Raw genomic sequence first — 15,112 nt, 5'->3', positions numbered from 1 at the left:
TGTTGGTTTGATTGATAAAGTTAATAACATTTACTAAGGTATCCTTATTTTTTATAGGTAGTAGAGTAGTTGAAAAACGTGAAAGTTAATAAATAGGAGTATAGTAGTGGAAAAAATTAATAAATATTGCATTGGTTTTCTAAAGAGACATTTATTGTGAGACATGAAAAAAGTGCAAATAAAACACTTATTATGAGACGGAGAGAGTACTATCGAAACCGATCCGAAGAGACCGATTGTCCGGTCCTAACAAAGCTTGCGATGAAAAGTGTCATCATATGATATACAATCAATTTAATAATGAGAGTAAAAGATAGTGTCGTGTTGTGGTCACACGCGGTTGGGTTGGGGTTGGCAATATGCATGTGGTGATAGGGAAAAAAACAGAGCAAAGAAAGAAGTGGAGGAATGTGACGTTTACTTAACGAAAACGCGGTGTGAGTAATCTAACCTAAGATACAGAGAATTTGTAGTGTAAGTTTGAGCAATGTGTGGATCTACGCCAACAAATGGCATCTTTTTTTGGGTCCTCATCCCATAAGGTAAAGTGCTACAGACACGCAGTGTGCTCTACTGCCCCACCACTTTCAAGCCGGTGGAGTGTACTATTTCCAATCCTTAACCCCGAAGAAGTTCACGTATTTGAACCCGCGCTCCTGCAATAGATTTCTCTGTATAATTAACAATTGAGTTGATTTAACTTAATAATACTGTAATATCTCTGCACAATTATTAACTGAACTCCTGAAACAAAGCAGTTAACAACTTTAACAGAATTAGTTAGTCAATTTCCTACTCCTATTTAATATTTTTCTAAATTTTTTTTTGCAAGTTTCTTTTAATTTGTGTACCTATGTGCTGTGTAAGTAGTGCTCTATAACAGAATATACCATCACACCGTTCTTTTCTTTCTTTCTTTCTCCCTAAACGAAAATAAAAATAAACAACATTTGAAACGTACTAATTCGACATCATCAACAATAACGCCGTTTCCGTTCACAGAACCTGTTGGCCATTTACGTACTGCAATTTTCGACATTCACTCGCCGCCGATCTGCTTGCTTCCAGCTTTACCTCTCTGACGTACATCTTGCTCAGTATGAGACTTTACGTTTTCATCAATTTGTTGTTCAATTTTAACTTAATCTTTTTTTTTTTAATTATTCTTTTTGAATATAGGAAGGAAGAGCTTGATTTGACCTCAGCTAGGTTTCTGTTACAGAGTATTTGATTTGAGAAATTGGAAGAGTTGATGATTTGTTGCTTGTAGAGTTGTACTTGATTATGTGGATTGCTCTTAATTGGAATCATGGTTGCGTGCGTGTGCTCTTTTTGGACTGTTGGGGATGAATTGAAGCTTGGTGACTTTGATTTGTGTTGTTGAATTAATTGATTTTGTACTTTTAACTGAATTTAGGGTTGATTATTTGTGATGAGGAGTAATAATTAGGTTAAGAATTAAGATTGAGAGTTTTTAATTGTGAATTGTGATCATGGAAGCTAGATTGGGTGCTGAGGGTTATAATTTTTATGGTGTTGTTGGTGGTTCATCTGATTTGAGTAGTATGGGGAAGAGAGCTAGAGAGTGGAGTTTGAATGATTGGAGATGGGATGGTGATTTGTTTATAGCTAGCCGTGTGAATCCGGTGCCGGTGGATAGTCTGAGAGTGGATAGTCTGAGAGTGGGACAACAGTTTTTCCCTATTGGGTCTGGGATCCCCGTGGCTGGGGGTTCCTCTAACACCTCTTCTTCATGCTCTGAGGAAGGAGATGTTGAGAATCATAAAAGGAACAAGGAAGGGGAGAGGAAAAGGAGAGTTATTGTTCTGGAAGATGATGGTTTGAATGAGGAAGCTGGTGCCCTTAGCTTAAATCTTGCAGGACGTGCTTCACCGGTGGTGGAAAGGGAGATTGCAAGCTGGGATGGTATGAGTGGGAAGAAAAGCAAAGTAGCTGGAGGTACTTCGAATCGAGCTGTTTGTCAGGTTAAAGATTGTGGTGCAGATCTGAGCAGAGGTAAGGATTATCACAGACGGCATAAAGTTTGTGAGATGCATTCTAAGGCTAGTAAGGCACTTGTGGGGAATGCAATGCAGAGGTTTTGTCAACAGTGTAGTAGGTAATTTTTTTCTTATTGATTGTTTTCTGTTTTTGCTTTAGTTGATAATTATGTGTAAAAGAAATAAATACTGTTGCTATTAGTTAAATTACAATTCCTAAGTGTAACAGATAGCTGAAATGTGAATAACACTTTGCATGACATTCTTTAACTCCTTCAATAGGTTTCACTTACTTCAAGAGTTCGATGAAGGAAAGAGAAGCTGTCGAAGACGCTTGGCTGGCCATAATAAACGGAGAAGGAAAGCAAATCATGAAGCTGTTCCTAATGGAAGTCCTACAAATGATGATCAGACCAGTAGTTATCTCTTGATAAGTTTATTGAAGATACTTTCAAATATGCATTGTAAGTATTTCTTGATTTCTTTAAATCATTATCTTTGTAACTAGAGCTGAGATGAATGGATTTGAAATAAGAATAGTCATGGTGTTAATTTACACCTGTACATATAGTAGTTTGTATGATTTATCATACAAAACCAATTATAAGTTCAAACTAGGCCAACACATTGCTTCTTCATTAAAATGCATGGAAGAAATTATCTTCTTCCTCAAGTTTCTATTTCATATCATGTTGATGAGTTTGATTTAGGTAGTTCACATGATTTCTATGAAAAATAGCGTGTCAAATGGAAAACAGGACGGGTACAAAGAGTTAGTTTCAATTTTTGTCCATCCCTTTTTTCTATTGTCGGTTTTAAAGAATTATAAAATAGGATGCCTAGATTGGTTTATATCATAGAATATTTTAGTCTCCAAGACGAAAAGGCTTGAAATAACAGTTTAGAAGAGGGCAAGAAAAATGCCCTCACATGAGACCACTCCTCATGTCTTAAACTGGAAATCTGGCGTGTAACACAAGTGAACTGATAACAGTAACCTGATAGTAGGTGGTCCAACATATCTTGGATAGAGTGGGGTATTATCTTAAAATTTGAGTTGGGTCTAAACCCTACAAAACCAACATGTAAGGTGAAGACCGACTCCATTTATAAACATATATTAAGGCTTTAACTCATCCAATTTGAGACTCCTAACAACTAACATGAGTTGTCATCATCTATATGGGGGTTACAATGTTAATAAGCTCTTATACTGAAAATAATACTATAAATTTTGTTCTCGTCCTTTTGAGAATAATACACATGTTTCAGCAATTGACATGCAATCAATTTTTAGGAATTGTAAAAATTTCATGTGTAAGAGTCAATCTTGTGTGATGTGGCAAACTTATGCTTTATGAGACTGATTATTTTTATAACAACGAGGCACTTAGTTATTGCATCATATGGCTAGAATAGAATGACATTTGGGATCGAATGATGATATGTATGTTTGCTTAATAAGAATATTCTCACATCTTCTCTTCCTTTGATTCCTATTTATGTTATGACGGAGGTTTTCTTGGGATATATACTGACATTTTAGATTAATTACAGCTGACAGGTCAGATCAGCCTACAGATCAGGATCTTCTAACTCATCTTCTAAGGAGTCTTGCTAGTCAGAATGATGAGCAAGGTAGCAAGAACTTGTCAAATCTTTTGCAGGAACAAGAGATTTTGTTGAGAGAAGGGGATTCTTCTAGGAAGTCAGAGATGGTGTCAGCTTTATTCTCCAATGGTTCTCAAGGCTCTCCAACTGTTATAGCACAACACCAAACTTTATCTATGAATAAAAGGCAACAAGAAATGATGCATGCTCATGATGCTAGCACCGTTGATCATCAGCTCGTATCTTCAATAAAGCCCAGCATTTCAAACAGTCCTCCGATTTACTCAGAAGTCAGAGATAGTAGTGCACAAATAAAGATGAATAATTTTGATTTGAATGACATATATATTGACTCAGATGATGGCATGGAAGATCTAGAAATATTGCCAGTTTCTACAAATATTGGCACTAGCTCTGTTGATTATCCATGGACACAACAAGATTCTCATCAGTCAAGTCCACCTCAAACAAGTGGAAATTCAGATTCTGCATCTGCCCAGTCCCCTTCTAGTTCTAGTGGAGAACCTCAGGTGTGTTTGTTTTGCTGCATTATTTTAAATTTGCTATTTTACTCATGCTTTTCTCTATTATCTTTGATTGGTGTGTTTGCATGAGTCCTATGGTTTCTTCTCAATTGCTTGCTCTATTCCTTCTTTCATTGTTGTGAAATTCGAGCACTTGCTCCTTTTATTGTTTTGATCAAACTCAAACTGCGTGCCAAATATGTAAATAAAATAGGATATTTAGTGGAAAATACTCTAGAATAAATCAACAAAGATTGGTGATCATTTCCCGTTTTGATAGCCTTGCTGTTGGACAATACTTTTTGCATTAAATTTATATAAATCGAGCATTTGAGACTACCGTCATTTAACTGTTAGTTTTTTGTTTCCTCCATTCAGAGCCGTACAGACCGGATTGTTTTTAAGCTCTTTGGTAAAGAGCCAAATGAATTTCCTCTTGTACTTAGAGCACAGGTATTTTAAGTTTTCTACAGCAGCTAAGAGTAACTTCTCATTTTATTTTTCTGAAATTTAATCATACTGAGGGTTTCAATTGGCAGATTCTTGATTGGTTATCCCACAGTCCTACCGATATTGAGAGCTACATACGACCTGGTTGTATTGTTTTGACTATTTATCTGCGTCAGGCTGAGGCTGTGTGGGACGATGTAAGTTTTTTTCCTTCCAAGACTATTAACTTGTATACGTCGGCAGTTATTTCTGCTAACTTGTAACAATCCTTACCTTAGATGACTTGATTACTTTTTTGCAGCTGTGCTGTGATTTGACTTCCAGTTTGAGTAAGCTGCTGGATGTCTCAGATGATACATTTTGGAGAAGTGGATGGGTTCATTTCAGGGTGCAGCATCAAATGGCATTCATTTTCAATGGTCTCTTCTCATGTCTCTGCTGTAGTTCTTAGGGGTCAAATTAACATGAGTCAAAAATTTATTTATATGACTAGGTTTCTTACTTTTATTTTTATGGTGCAGGTCAAGTTGTAATAGATACATCACTACCTTCTAGAAGCAGAAATTATAGCAAGATTTGGACTGTTAGTCCAATTGCTGTACCAGCATCAAAGAGAGCTCAATTTTCAGTTAAAGGTGTCAACCTAATGCGCCCTGCCACAAGGTAGTCTCTGTTGCTTTGTGACTTGTCAATCCTTTGCTTGTTGGTAGCTAAATTAAATGCTAACTTGTAATGTGACTTGGACCTACTCTCGAGTTCCAGGATTTTGTTTAAATATATGATTTTTTATTGGACTGGTGTTCATATGACCCTTACACTTGTCCTTAGGTTAATGTGTGCTTTAGAAGGAAACTATCTGGTGTGTGAAGATGCTCATGAGTCAACAGATCAATGCTCCAAGGAGCTCGATGAACTTCAGTGCATTCAATTTTCTTGTTCAGTCCCTGTGACGAATGGAAGAGGATTTATTGAGGTGCTTTTCTTCACTCACAAATTATCTACAGAGAAAAAGTAGGCAGGGAATACAGGCTAGTTGTTATTAAGTGAGGGGATAATTTCCTCTTTTACCCATTTTAAACTTTTTTGGTACACTTTCACACGTTGATTACTGCTGAGTGTCAAGGATATCCTAACTTATAAGTTGTCTTTAAATTTGAATGCATCCATTTTCTAGTGTTGTATTTTTTTATAGAAAATAAGCACTCCTGCCCCAATTCTATGTTGCTGAGCCTAAGCTTTCTACTTCCTTTTTTAATTTGTTAGATTGAGGACCAGGGTTTGAGTAGCAGCTTTTTTCCTTTCATAGTTGCAGAGGAGGATGTTTGCTCAGAGATTCGTGTGCTTGAGCCTTTACTAGAACTAAGTGAAACTGCTCCAGATATTGAAAGGACTGGAAAAATTAAAGCCAAAAGTCAAGCTATGGATTTCATTCATGAAATGGGCTGGCTTCTTCACAGAAGTCAATTGAAATATAGGATGGTTCACTTGAATTCCGATGTAGATCTCTTTCCATTAGAACGGTTCACTTGGCTTATGGAGTTTTCCATGGACCATGATTGGTGTGCAGTGGTGAAAAAACTGTTGAACATACTGCTTGATGAAACTGTGAACAAAGGAGATCACCCTACCCTGTATCAAGCACTTACAGAGATGGGCCTCCTTCACAGAGCCGTAAGGAGAAATAGCAAGCAGTTAGTGGAGTTGCTTTTGAGATATGTTCCTAAAAATACATCTGATGAACTAAGACCCGAAGTCAAGGCACTAGGTGATGGAGAGACTCTAAGCTTCTTGTTTAGACCGAATGCTGTTGGTCCTGCTGGTTTGACACCACTCCATATAGCAGCGGGAAAAGATGGTTCTGAGGATGTACTGGATGCTCTTACTAATGATCCTAGCATGGTAAAATTTCTGCCACTGTAACTTATATCACTATAAGAATATGTTGGAGATTTTCTTGTTGGTTTTATTTGGATCTTCGCTCCATCTAGCTCTTTTTTAATATTTACAAAGCTGCATTTAGCTCTCTGGTTTACTCCATGAGTTATCATATCTGAATCCAGCTTATAACTTGTACAACTTTAATTATTTGACTTATTGTCACATTTATCTACTGCTAGGGACATTTGAATCATTTTTAAATTGCTGGATGACCTGCCAAACTATTTTGATGACTAAAACTGTCTGACTTCTCATGTTCGATACAGTACCGTGTCTTGTGTGAATGAGTAGAATTATGAACCCCTCAACCCCATTCCCCCCTAATTTTGTCCTTTTGGAAATATAGTACATCATGCATTCCATAGCGCAGCATTGATAACAGTTTTTTCATTACAGGTGGGAATTGAAGCATGGAAGAATGCCCGTGACAGCACAGGCTCCACACCTGAAGATTATGCACGATTACGTGGCCATTATACTTACATTCACTTGGTGCAGAGAAAAATTAACAAGAGACAAGTAGCAGCTCATGTGGTAGTCGAGATCCCTAGCAATCAGACAGAGGGCAATACAAACCAGAAGCAGAAGCAAATCGAGTCTCTCACTGGATTTGAGATTGGAAAAGCTGAAGTAAAACGTGGCCATGGGCAGTGTAAACTTTGTGATACTAAAATTTCTTGTAGAACTGCAGTAGGGAGGTCTATGGTATACAGACCTGCAATGCTCTCTATGGTGGCCATAGCAGCAGTCTGTGTTTGTGTTGCTCTCCTGTTCAAAAGCTCACCTGAAGTTCTATACATGTTCCGTCCCTTCAGATGGGAATCATTGGAGTTCGGGACAAGTTAAGGTTTCATTGATTTGCAACTAATAAAACTTGATAGGTCATGTATGGATGTGTTCATAAACTAAATGACCGAGATTTAGGACTGGTTCTTTTCTATGTATTGGGTAAATTGTGCAAATATTATTTACTTACTCCTATTTATTATCCTTCTGTGGACATACTTGTAAAATGAATGTGAAAAACTCTGTTGTTAAAACTCAATTTGTTAGATCCTTCGTAATTTAACTATAATATTTGTATGGAATATTCAGTAGTATTCATTGAAAATTGGTTATTAGTGCCATGAAATAATAAAAAAAAAAACATTCTCATAAAAGCATATCTTGAAAGAAATAATTCATGAGTATGCAAGTCATAAATAATGTAGCCTTTAACACCATCTTTGTGTCCTAAGTATATGGTTTTCTAGCTCTAGATTGAAATTAAGTTCTATGAGCAGTGAGTGTTGAAGCATAACAGAGAACCAAAAACCCTTAAACCAGGATTTTTGTTGTGCAAAATCAATTATGAGTGTTTATTGTCCAAGATTTTTGAAGGAAGTAAATTCATGATAAAAACAACATAAGTTACATTATGATTCTAAAAAAACAATGGGAAGATTAGATTGAAATAATAGACCACGAGCAATATTTAGGATGCGTTGATGTTTATGTCCAACAGTCCTATTTGTCTAGGTGTTTCAACTCAAGAGGTTTGGTGTGAATATCTTTACTATGATAGAAAGAATGTATTAACGTGAAAAAGGACCCCATATATTACATAAGATATTAAAACCTAAACTAGAAAGCACGTGTGGTGTCTGACCTCGTGCCAGAGATGAAAGTGATGTTGATAAACGATGCTATGAAAGTAACAATAAGAGACACGAAAAGGCAAAAATGTTTATCAAATACGTTACCTCTCATACAAGCCCAAAACGATAAAATAAAGAAATTGCGGTGAGCGTGGATCGAACACGCGACCTTCAGATCTTCAGTCTGACGCTCTCCCAACTGAGCTATCCCCGCTTGTGCTTAGAGCATACAATAAATCCAATATATCACTAGTTACTTTCGAGGTTGTGCTTATCCACAATCATCATCTAAGATAAGGGTTTTTTATTTTATTTATCTTGACCAATAAATACGTGATCTATTAATAGAACTGAACTGAAATTTGAAGAAGAAATTTCCAAAATGGGAAGAACCTCTTGTTTCCAGGACGAGTATACTTTCGGTTCGTTCAATTCTTAATTCTTTTTAAATTCATCCAATTTAATCATCAATTTTAACACTCGTTTTGGTTTCTGCAGAACAAAGGCTTGAAGAATCGCGTGATATTATCGCCAAATTCCCAGATCGAATCCCCGTTAGTCCCTTTCCTCTTAAATAAATCTCGATTTCAGTTTTCCCCCAATTGAATTTCAATTTTCGCTCTTTGTTGATAATAATAATCATCTTCTTCTTCAGGTGATTGTGGAACGGTATTCCAAATGCGATCTACCTGAATTGGAGAAGAAAAAGTAAGACCAGAATCACTATATCTGTATAAATAAAAATTAGGGCAAACATGATTACATATATTTGATAAATGCTTAAAAAAACTGTATCAATAATTTTAGAATTTGTTATAATTGTGATAGATATCTTGTTCCAAGAGACTTGTCTGTTGGGCATTTCATTCATATTTTGAGTTCCAGACTTAGTTTACCAGCTGGAAAAGCTCTTTTTGTATTTGTCAAGAATACTTTACCTCAAACTGGTAATAAACTTGCACTATGATTCCTAATCTTATTCTAATATTTTCGTTTTTTGTTTGTTATTGTTTCATTGTGTTGTTGTGTTTGTGATTGTTTTTGCAGCCAGTGTGATGGACTCTGTTTATAGATCGTTCAAGCATGAGGATGGGTTTCTTTACATGTATTATAGTACGGAGAAAACCTTTGGATGCTGCACATAATGTCAACTGTTGGATACTGCACATAATGTCAACTATTAAACTCTCTGTAAATATTCCTGTATTGTATTGTATTCTTATTTATGTACCTTCCCAATAACATTGAACCATTTGGGCTATCTTTGAGAATTCATGACTGTTGATGATCTATATGAAACTGCTCTTACTAGCCGGCCTTTTACTATATCTGTATCTTCCAACCATATAGGAAAACACAATAAGTGTGTACTATTGAAATACAATAAGAGAAGAGTCTGCTCACCTATTTGGTTGCATCAATATAAAGTTAATTCAGAGATGTATCTCCGAAAATACCATTTGTTCCAATATTAACTATGCATTTTAAAAAAACTTGCAAGGGCGGTCAATTCTTGGTTGAATTCGAGTCCTCTTTATATTGAACATGTTTTATTGAATGAAATTCAGTGAGTTTGTTGTGATAAAAAAAACTATGCATTTTAATGATAATTCTTCATGAGTTATTAATAGTAAATAAATAAATGTTTACTAGTATAATTAAAAGAAAATACCATCTTGCCTAAAATAATTGAAAGATATATATCAATATAAATTTATGGTATAAAATCATTTGCTCGAGGGAGGCTTTACAAAGTTGTTAATACTTTGGTGACAATTATTCCTATATCTAATTCTGCCGGTATGGTTAAGGACTTTCGCCCCATATCCTGTTGTACAATCGCGTATGAGTCGATCAAGAACTATAATGCTAAAAGTGGGGTTCTTAGGTGTATGATTCAGATGGACATCCAAAAAGTGTATGATAGTGTGGAATGAAGTGCTCTCGAAGACATTCTCACTGAGCTTAGCTTTCCTAAGAAGTTCATCATCATTATGAGATCGATTTCCTACAGGTACAAGGTCAATAATTCTATCACTAGAAATATACAAGCTAAATGTGGTTTAAGACAAGGTGATCCCTGTCACATCTTTTATTTGTCTTGGTGATGGTGTATCTCCATAGAGTCCTAAGAAAGATGGCTAGAAATCTTGACTTCAACTTTCATTCAAAATGTGAGAAGTTGAAAATCATCAACCTCAGTTTTGCGGATGACATTCTCCTATTCTCTAGAGGTGATATTGTGTTTGTTCACTTGGTTATGCAGGATTTTTCGTTTATTTTTTGAACCCACAAGGTTATGTATGAATCTTGCTAAATGTAATGTGTATTTTGGTAATGTTGGTAACGTTGTCAAGCAGGAAATTCCGTGTGTCACATTTTTTGAGGAGGGATCCTTACCTTTTAAGTATCTTGGCATGCCTCTTACTAGTAAAAAATTTATATGTGAATAGTTGTCTTATGCTTGTAGAGAAAATGGTGAATAGAATTAGGCATTGAAGTTCGAGGATGCTTAACTTTGTTGGTAGAACTCATCTTATTAGAAGCACTCTGTTTGCTAGTAGTAATTGCTAGATGTAAGTGTTGCCTCCACCTAAGCAAGCGATTAAGAGAGTTGAAGTTATTTGCAGGTCGTTCTTATGGTCTGGCATGGACGGAGTTACCAGAAAACCACCTATTGCTTGGAGTAAGGTGTGCAGACCCAAGAAGGTGGGGGGGGGGGGGGGGGGGGGGGGGGTCAACCTTATTTTCATGCAAGAGTGAAATTGTGCCAGTCTGTCTAAGCTCCTTTGGAACCTTTATGGGAAGGCAAATAACATGTGGATTTGTTTGATTCATACGTACTACTCCAAAGGGGAAAATATCATAGTTATGCCCATGAGGAATTCATGCTCATGGATTATGAAAACTAGGAATGAGGTGGGTAGTGTGTTGGCTTGACAAAATATGTTTTAGAGCACTAAATTTCACACTAAAGTCGTATATCTGGATTTGATTGATGATGACCAAGTGGTATCGTGGTTGAGCCTTATGTATGGAAATGTAGCCAGAGCTAAAGCTATTCATACTATATGGATGGTTTGTCATACCCGTCTTGCCACTAAGGAGCGTTTAATGAAATTTGACTTTACTAACAATAATCTGTGTGGGTTTTGCAAGGAAATCGAGAATGTGGACCACATTTTCTTTTATTGCACTAACATGAAAAATATTTGGTAATTTATGTTAAACTAGTAGAATATATCTCATAATTTGCGTGGATGGAACGATGAGGTTCAATGGATTATGAGTAACTACACTAAGAAAGGATGGAGAGCAAAGATTTTGATGTGTGTTTTTACTGAGACTATTCATGAATGTTGACTATACATGAACAAGAATTGCTTTGGTGACATAGTTAGTTATGACAGTGTTGGGCCAAAAATTATTGATAATGTGGTTTATAGATGTTGGACTTGTGTCCAACTTATATCTTACCTGAGCATGTTGCTCATGCCGTAATGAGGGTTGTTTTGTTGATTCTCGGAGTAGTTGTGTTTGTTGGATCCATATGGATCATTTGTTTTGTATTGTATTTTGAATCTATTGAATGAAGTTATTTTCTAATTCAAAACAAAAAAAAAATAGTGAAATACAATTGCCTTTTAAATGTCTATTATTAAAGAAAAATAAATATTTAAGTGCTTATAATCTTATCATATATGATAAATGTAGTATTTAAAAGTAATATTTTTATCACAAATTTAAAGTTTTTTTTATATATTTAAAACTTTTTTTTTACAATTTGACAAAAAAATAAAACTTTAATTTTTACTTAATCTTCTTTTTAGTTTTTATTGTTGACTTGATAAATATTTGTTAAATTCAATTTAAAATATATTCAATTTAAAATATATTATAATGTAATTGAAGTGAAGTATTATCAGTAAAAAATAATTTAAATTGTGAAACTAAGCAACAATATAGGTTTGTGATATAAAATTAAATAATAAATACAAAAATTATTATTCTTTTTTTCATATTTATTTAAACAAAGGGCATTTTCAGAGATACATCTCCGAATTAACCTTAGGTTTATTCGGATTATATCTTTGAACTAAAATGAACAAATAAATGAGATTTGGTGGGTCACAAGATATATCTTCAAAAACAAGAGACAATTTAGTATTTTCGCGCAGAGCCCGAAAGAAATAGTATGAGTGCAATGAGAAATTGCTAATATTTGTAATGCATCGATCTAATCATTTTGACATAATGGATGACCTGCTATACGCAATAAAAAAGTTTATGGTAATTTTTTTTATGGTCTATGATCATTATATCTCTTAAATTGCTCTCTAAATATGTGATTTTTTTTTTTGCATTCATCAATTATAATAAAGTCCAATAATTCAGAACTACTCATTGTTTGAAATATTAGAGATAAAATTATAAAAATACTCGAAATACGTGATTTTTTCATTCATAACTGTTAGAATAAGATTTGGTTCTGCACTCAATCTTTAGTTTTGATGATAACAATACAAATATTTTATATGAAATAATTTTGCACAGATATAACATTTTGGTTGATTTTGGATTGCTATCTAAAAGATCATCAGAATCCGCGCTGACACACCTCAGAAGAATGATTCATCCATTTATGAAGTAACATCAATAGTTCTGAAAAATGTTAAATGTGCGTTAGAAAAGGATCATCAAGTGTTTCTAAGATAAGCTACTCTTACAGATCAGAAGTCCATATTTCGAAGCTCAGATAGGCTTAAGTTCTAGCTTAGAAATCAAGATGTGTCGTTTAGATAAGCTGTTGCGTTTAACTCTGAAGACTATGTTCTGACTGTGAAGACTAAAATTCTCTTGGGATGTTCACGTTACTTGATCTCTTCCATGCTCTCGTTACTTTAGAATCAGAAGTATATTCTAAAAGGAAATATCATAAACTTGCGCTAGAAGCTTAATGGTATAATAGTACACTACCTTCTCCACCACTACTGCAAGGACGTATGTACAAACTCAATTTTTGTGTGCTCTTTGTCTCCCACAATCATATTTTATCTGTTATGTTAGCTGGCAAGGAAATCACGACTATATATAGAGACACTCACCATTGAAGAAAGTTGCTAATGTCGCTCATATTTTTACGGTGAATCTGCTCAAGTAACTCAAACTATTTCAACTACAACATACAAACTTCAACGTAAGAAAAGAAAAAGAAAGAAATCAAAGATATTAGTTTGTTCTAAACACTTCATTGTGAAAAATCTATTTCTAAGAAAATCTCTAGGAACACAAGAGCTGTTGTTCAGGATTCGTGTTATCTTTTGTTCTTAAACTTTGTTTCATTCTGCTTATTTAAAAGCATTTGTTGTAAACACTTTCTATTGTAATCTATTGATATTTGTTTTCTTCAAGTGACTAGGTTGTTAGTTTGAATACTTGAGAGGGCTAATGTGTCTTTCTAGACTCTTAGAGGTTGTTTGCAATATTTTAAGATTAGGGGATTAAGTCCTTTTCTAAGGCGAAATCACCTTGGCAGGTGGACTAGATTAGCCTTTTCTAAGGTGAACTTGTATAAACTAAACATGTTAACCTCTTTCATTTCTATCTTATTGATTTTGGTGAATAGTTTTTTTAGAAGATTTTTTTTTAGAAAACCCAATCCAACCCCCCCCCCCCCCTTTTTCTTGTGTTTTTCTCAACCTTCAATAGGCATCAGAGCTCCGACTCTATTGTTGATTTTCTAACCAAACACTTAACCGTGTAGAGAGGTTCAGTGTCAGAAAAACTTCTATGGATGCCGCTGCTAACATAAATGAAAGAGATAGTTACAATGCTAAACCTCCTATATTTGATGGAGAGAGATTTGACTAATGGAAAGATAGACTAGAAAGTTTCTTTCTAGGATATGATATTGATCTTTGGGAGATTATCACAAATGGTTATGAAGAACCTGTTTCTGCTATTGGTATTCCCGCTCCCAAAAGCAGAATGGATGATGAACATAAATATATGTTCAAGAATCATCACAAAGCTAGAACCATCATTCTCAATGCTATATCTTACAATGAGTACGAGAAAATTATAAATAGAGATACAACAAAGGACATTCTTGATTCTTTAAAAATGACACATGAAGGTAATGCTCAAGTCAAAGAAACTAAGGCCTTGGCCTTAATTTAGAAATATGAGATAATCAAGATGGAAGAAGAAACTGTTGAGAATATGTTCTAAAGGTTTCAAACCTTGGTAGCAGGACTTAAAGTTTTGGACAAAGTTTACACTACTGATGATCATGCTAAGAAGATCATCAGAAGTCTACCCAAAAGATAGAGACCAATGGTTACTGTGCTGTAGCTATCAAAGGATTTGAATAACATAACTATGGAGGAGCTGGTTAGCTCTCTCAGAAGTAATAAATAGAGCTAGAAGAAGATGAACCTCAATAAAGAGGAAAATTTGTTGCTCTAAAGTCCAGATCAGAAAGAACCAAGTCAGAAAAGAACAAAACTTTCCAAGCTGAAGAAGTGGAAGATTTTGACAATGAAGTATTTGATGATGAAGATGAATTATCATTTTTGTCCAAAAGAGTAAAGCAACTCAGGAAGAAAAGACAACCCAACTTCTGAGAATCCAAAAATAGAGGAGATCGTCCAGAAACATCTGGTAAAGGAAGATTAATCAAAGAAGTTACGTGTTATGAGTATAAGGAGCCTGGACACTACAGAAATGAATGTTCAAAGCTCAAGAAAGAAAGCATCAGAAAAGAAAGCTTTAGAAAAGGAAGTTTCAATGGAAAAAGAAAGGTCTTGTGGCAACATGGGATGACTATGACTTTGAAGTATCAGGATCTGATTCTGATGTGGAGAACGCCAACATAACATTCATGGCTACAACATCAGAAGGATGCATAACAGAAATTGAGTCTGATCCAGAACATGTAGTCTTTGAACCT

General features: G+C 35.0%; 2 protein-coding genes and 1 non-coding gene across 4 annotated transcripts; 2 read left to right on the top strand and 1 right to left on the bottom strand.

The window, feature by feature from the left end:
• The first annotated feature begins 414 nt into the window (after window positions 1-414).
• Window positions 415-7,611, top strand: LOC131643968 (squamosa promoter-binding-like protein 1). 2 transcript variants are annotated; one of them, XM_058914344.1, is made up of 12 exons: window positions 415-542; window positions 1,003-1,097; window positions 1,180-2,119; window positions 2,283-2,464; window positions 3,558-4,141; window positions 4,514-4,588; window positions 4,675-4,782; window positions 4,887-5,004; window positions 5,107-5,248; window positions 5,414-5,558; window positions 5,849-6,484; window positions 6,920-7,611. In XM_058914344.1, exons 3-12 carry the CDS (start codon window positions 1,494-1,496, stop codon window positions 7,367-7,369), a joined length of 3,066 nt encoding a protein of 1,021 aa, XP_058770327.1. In that variant the 5' UTR covers window positions 415-542; window positions 1,003-1,097; window positions 1,180-1,493; the 3' UTR covers window positions 7,370-7,611. The 2 variants fall into 2 exon arrangements, with proteins under 2 accessions (XP_058770327.1, XP_058770328.1); XM_058914345.1 differs by lacking the exon at window positions 415-542 and adding an exon at window positions 608-779.
• Window positions 7,612-8,301: 690 nt separating this feature from the next.
• On the bottom strand, window positions 8,302-8,374 carry TRNAF-GAA (transfer RNA phenylalanine (anticodon GAA)). The gene has a single exon. It is a non-coding gene; the product is annotated as a tRNA-Phe (tRNA).
• Window positions 8,350-9,486, top strand: LOC131643970 (autophagy-related protein 8i-like). Its single transcript, XM_058914346.1, has 5 exons — window positions 8,350-8,582; window positions 8,659-8,714; window positions 8,816-8,868; window positions 8,989-9,107; window positions 9,208-9,486. The coding sequence occupies exons 1-5, from the start codon at window positions 8,543-8,545 to the stop codon at window positions 9,303-9,305; spliced, it is 366 nt and encodes a 121-aa protein (XP_058770329.1). The 5' UTR covers window positions 8,350-8,542; the 3' UTR covers window positions 9,306-9,486.
• The last annotated feature ends 5,626 nt before the right edge of the window (window positions 9,487-15,112 follow it).

This window comes from Vicia villosa, linkage group LG1 (genome assembly GCF_029867415.1).
Source record: "Vicia villosa cultivar HV-30 ecotype Madison, WI linkage group LG1, Vvil1.0, whole genome shotgun sequence".
In the NCBI taxonomy this organism is placed as follows: Eukaryota; Viridiplantae; Streptophyta; class Magnoliopsida; order Fabales; family Fabaceae; genus Vicia; species Vicia villosa.
The sequence above is the reverse complement of the archived record's forward strand: the minus strand, read 5'-3'. Positions and strand labels throughout refer to the sequence as shown.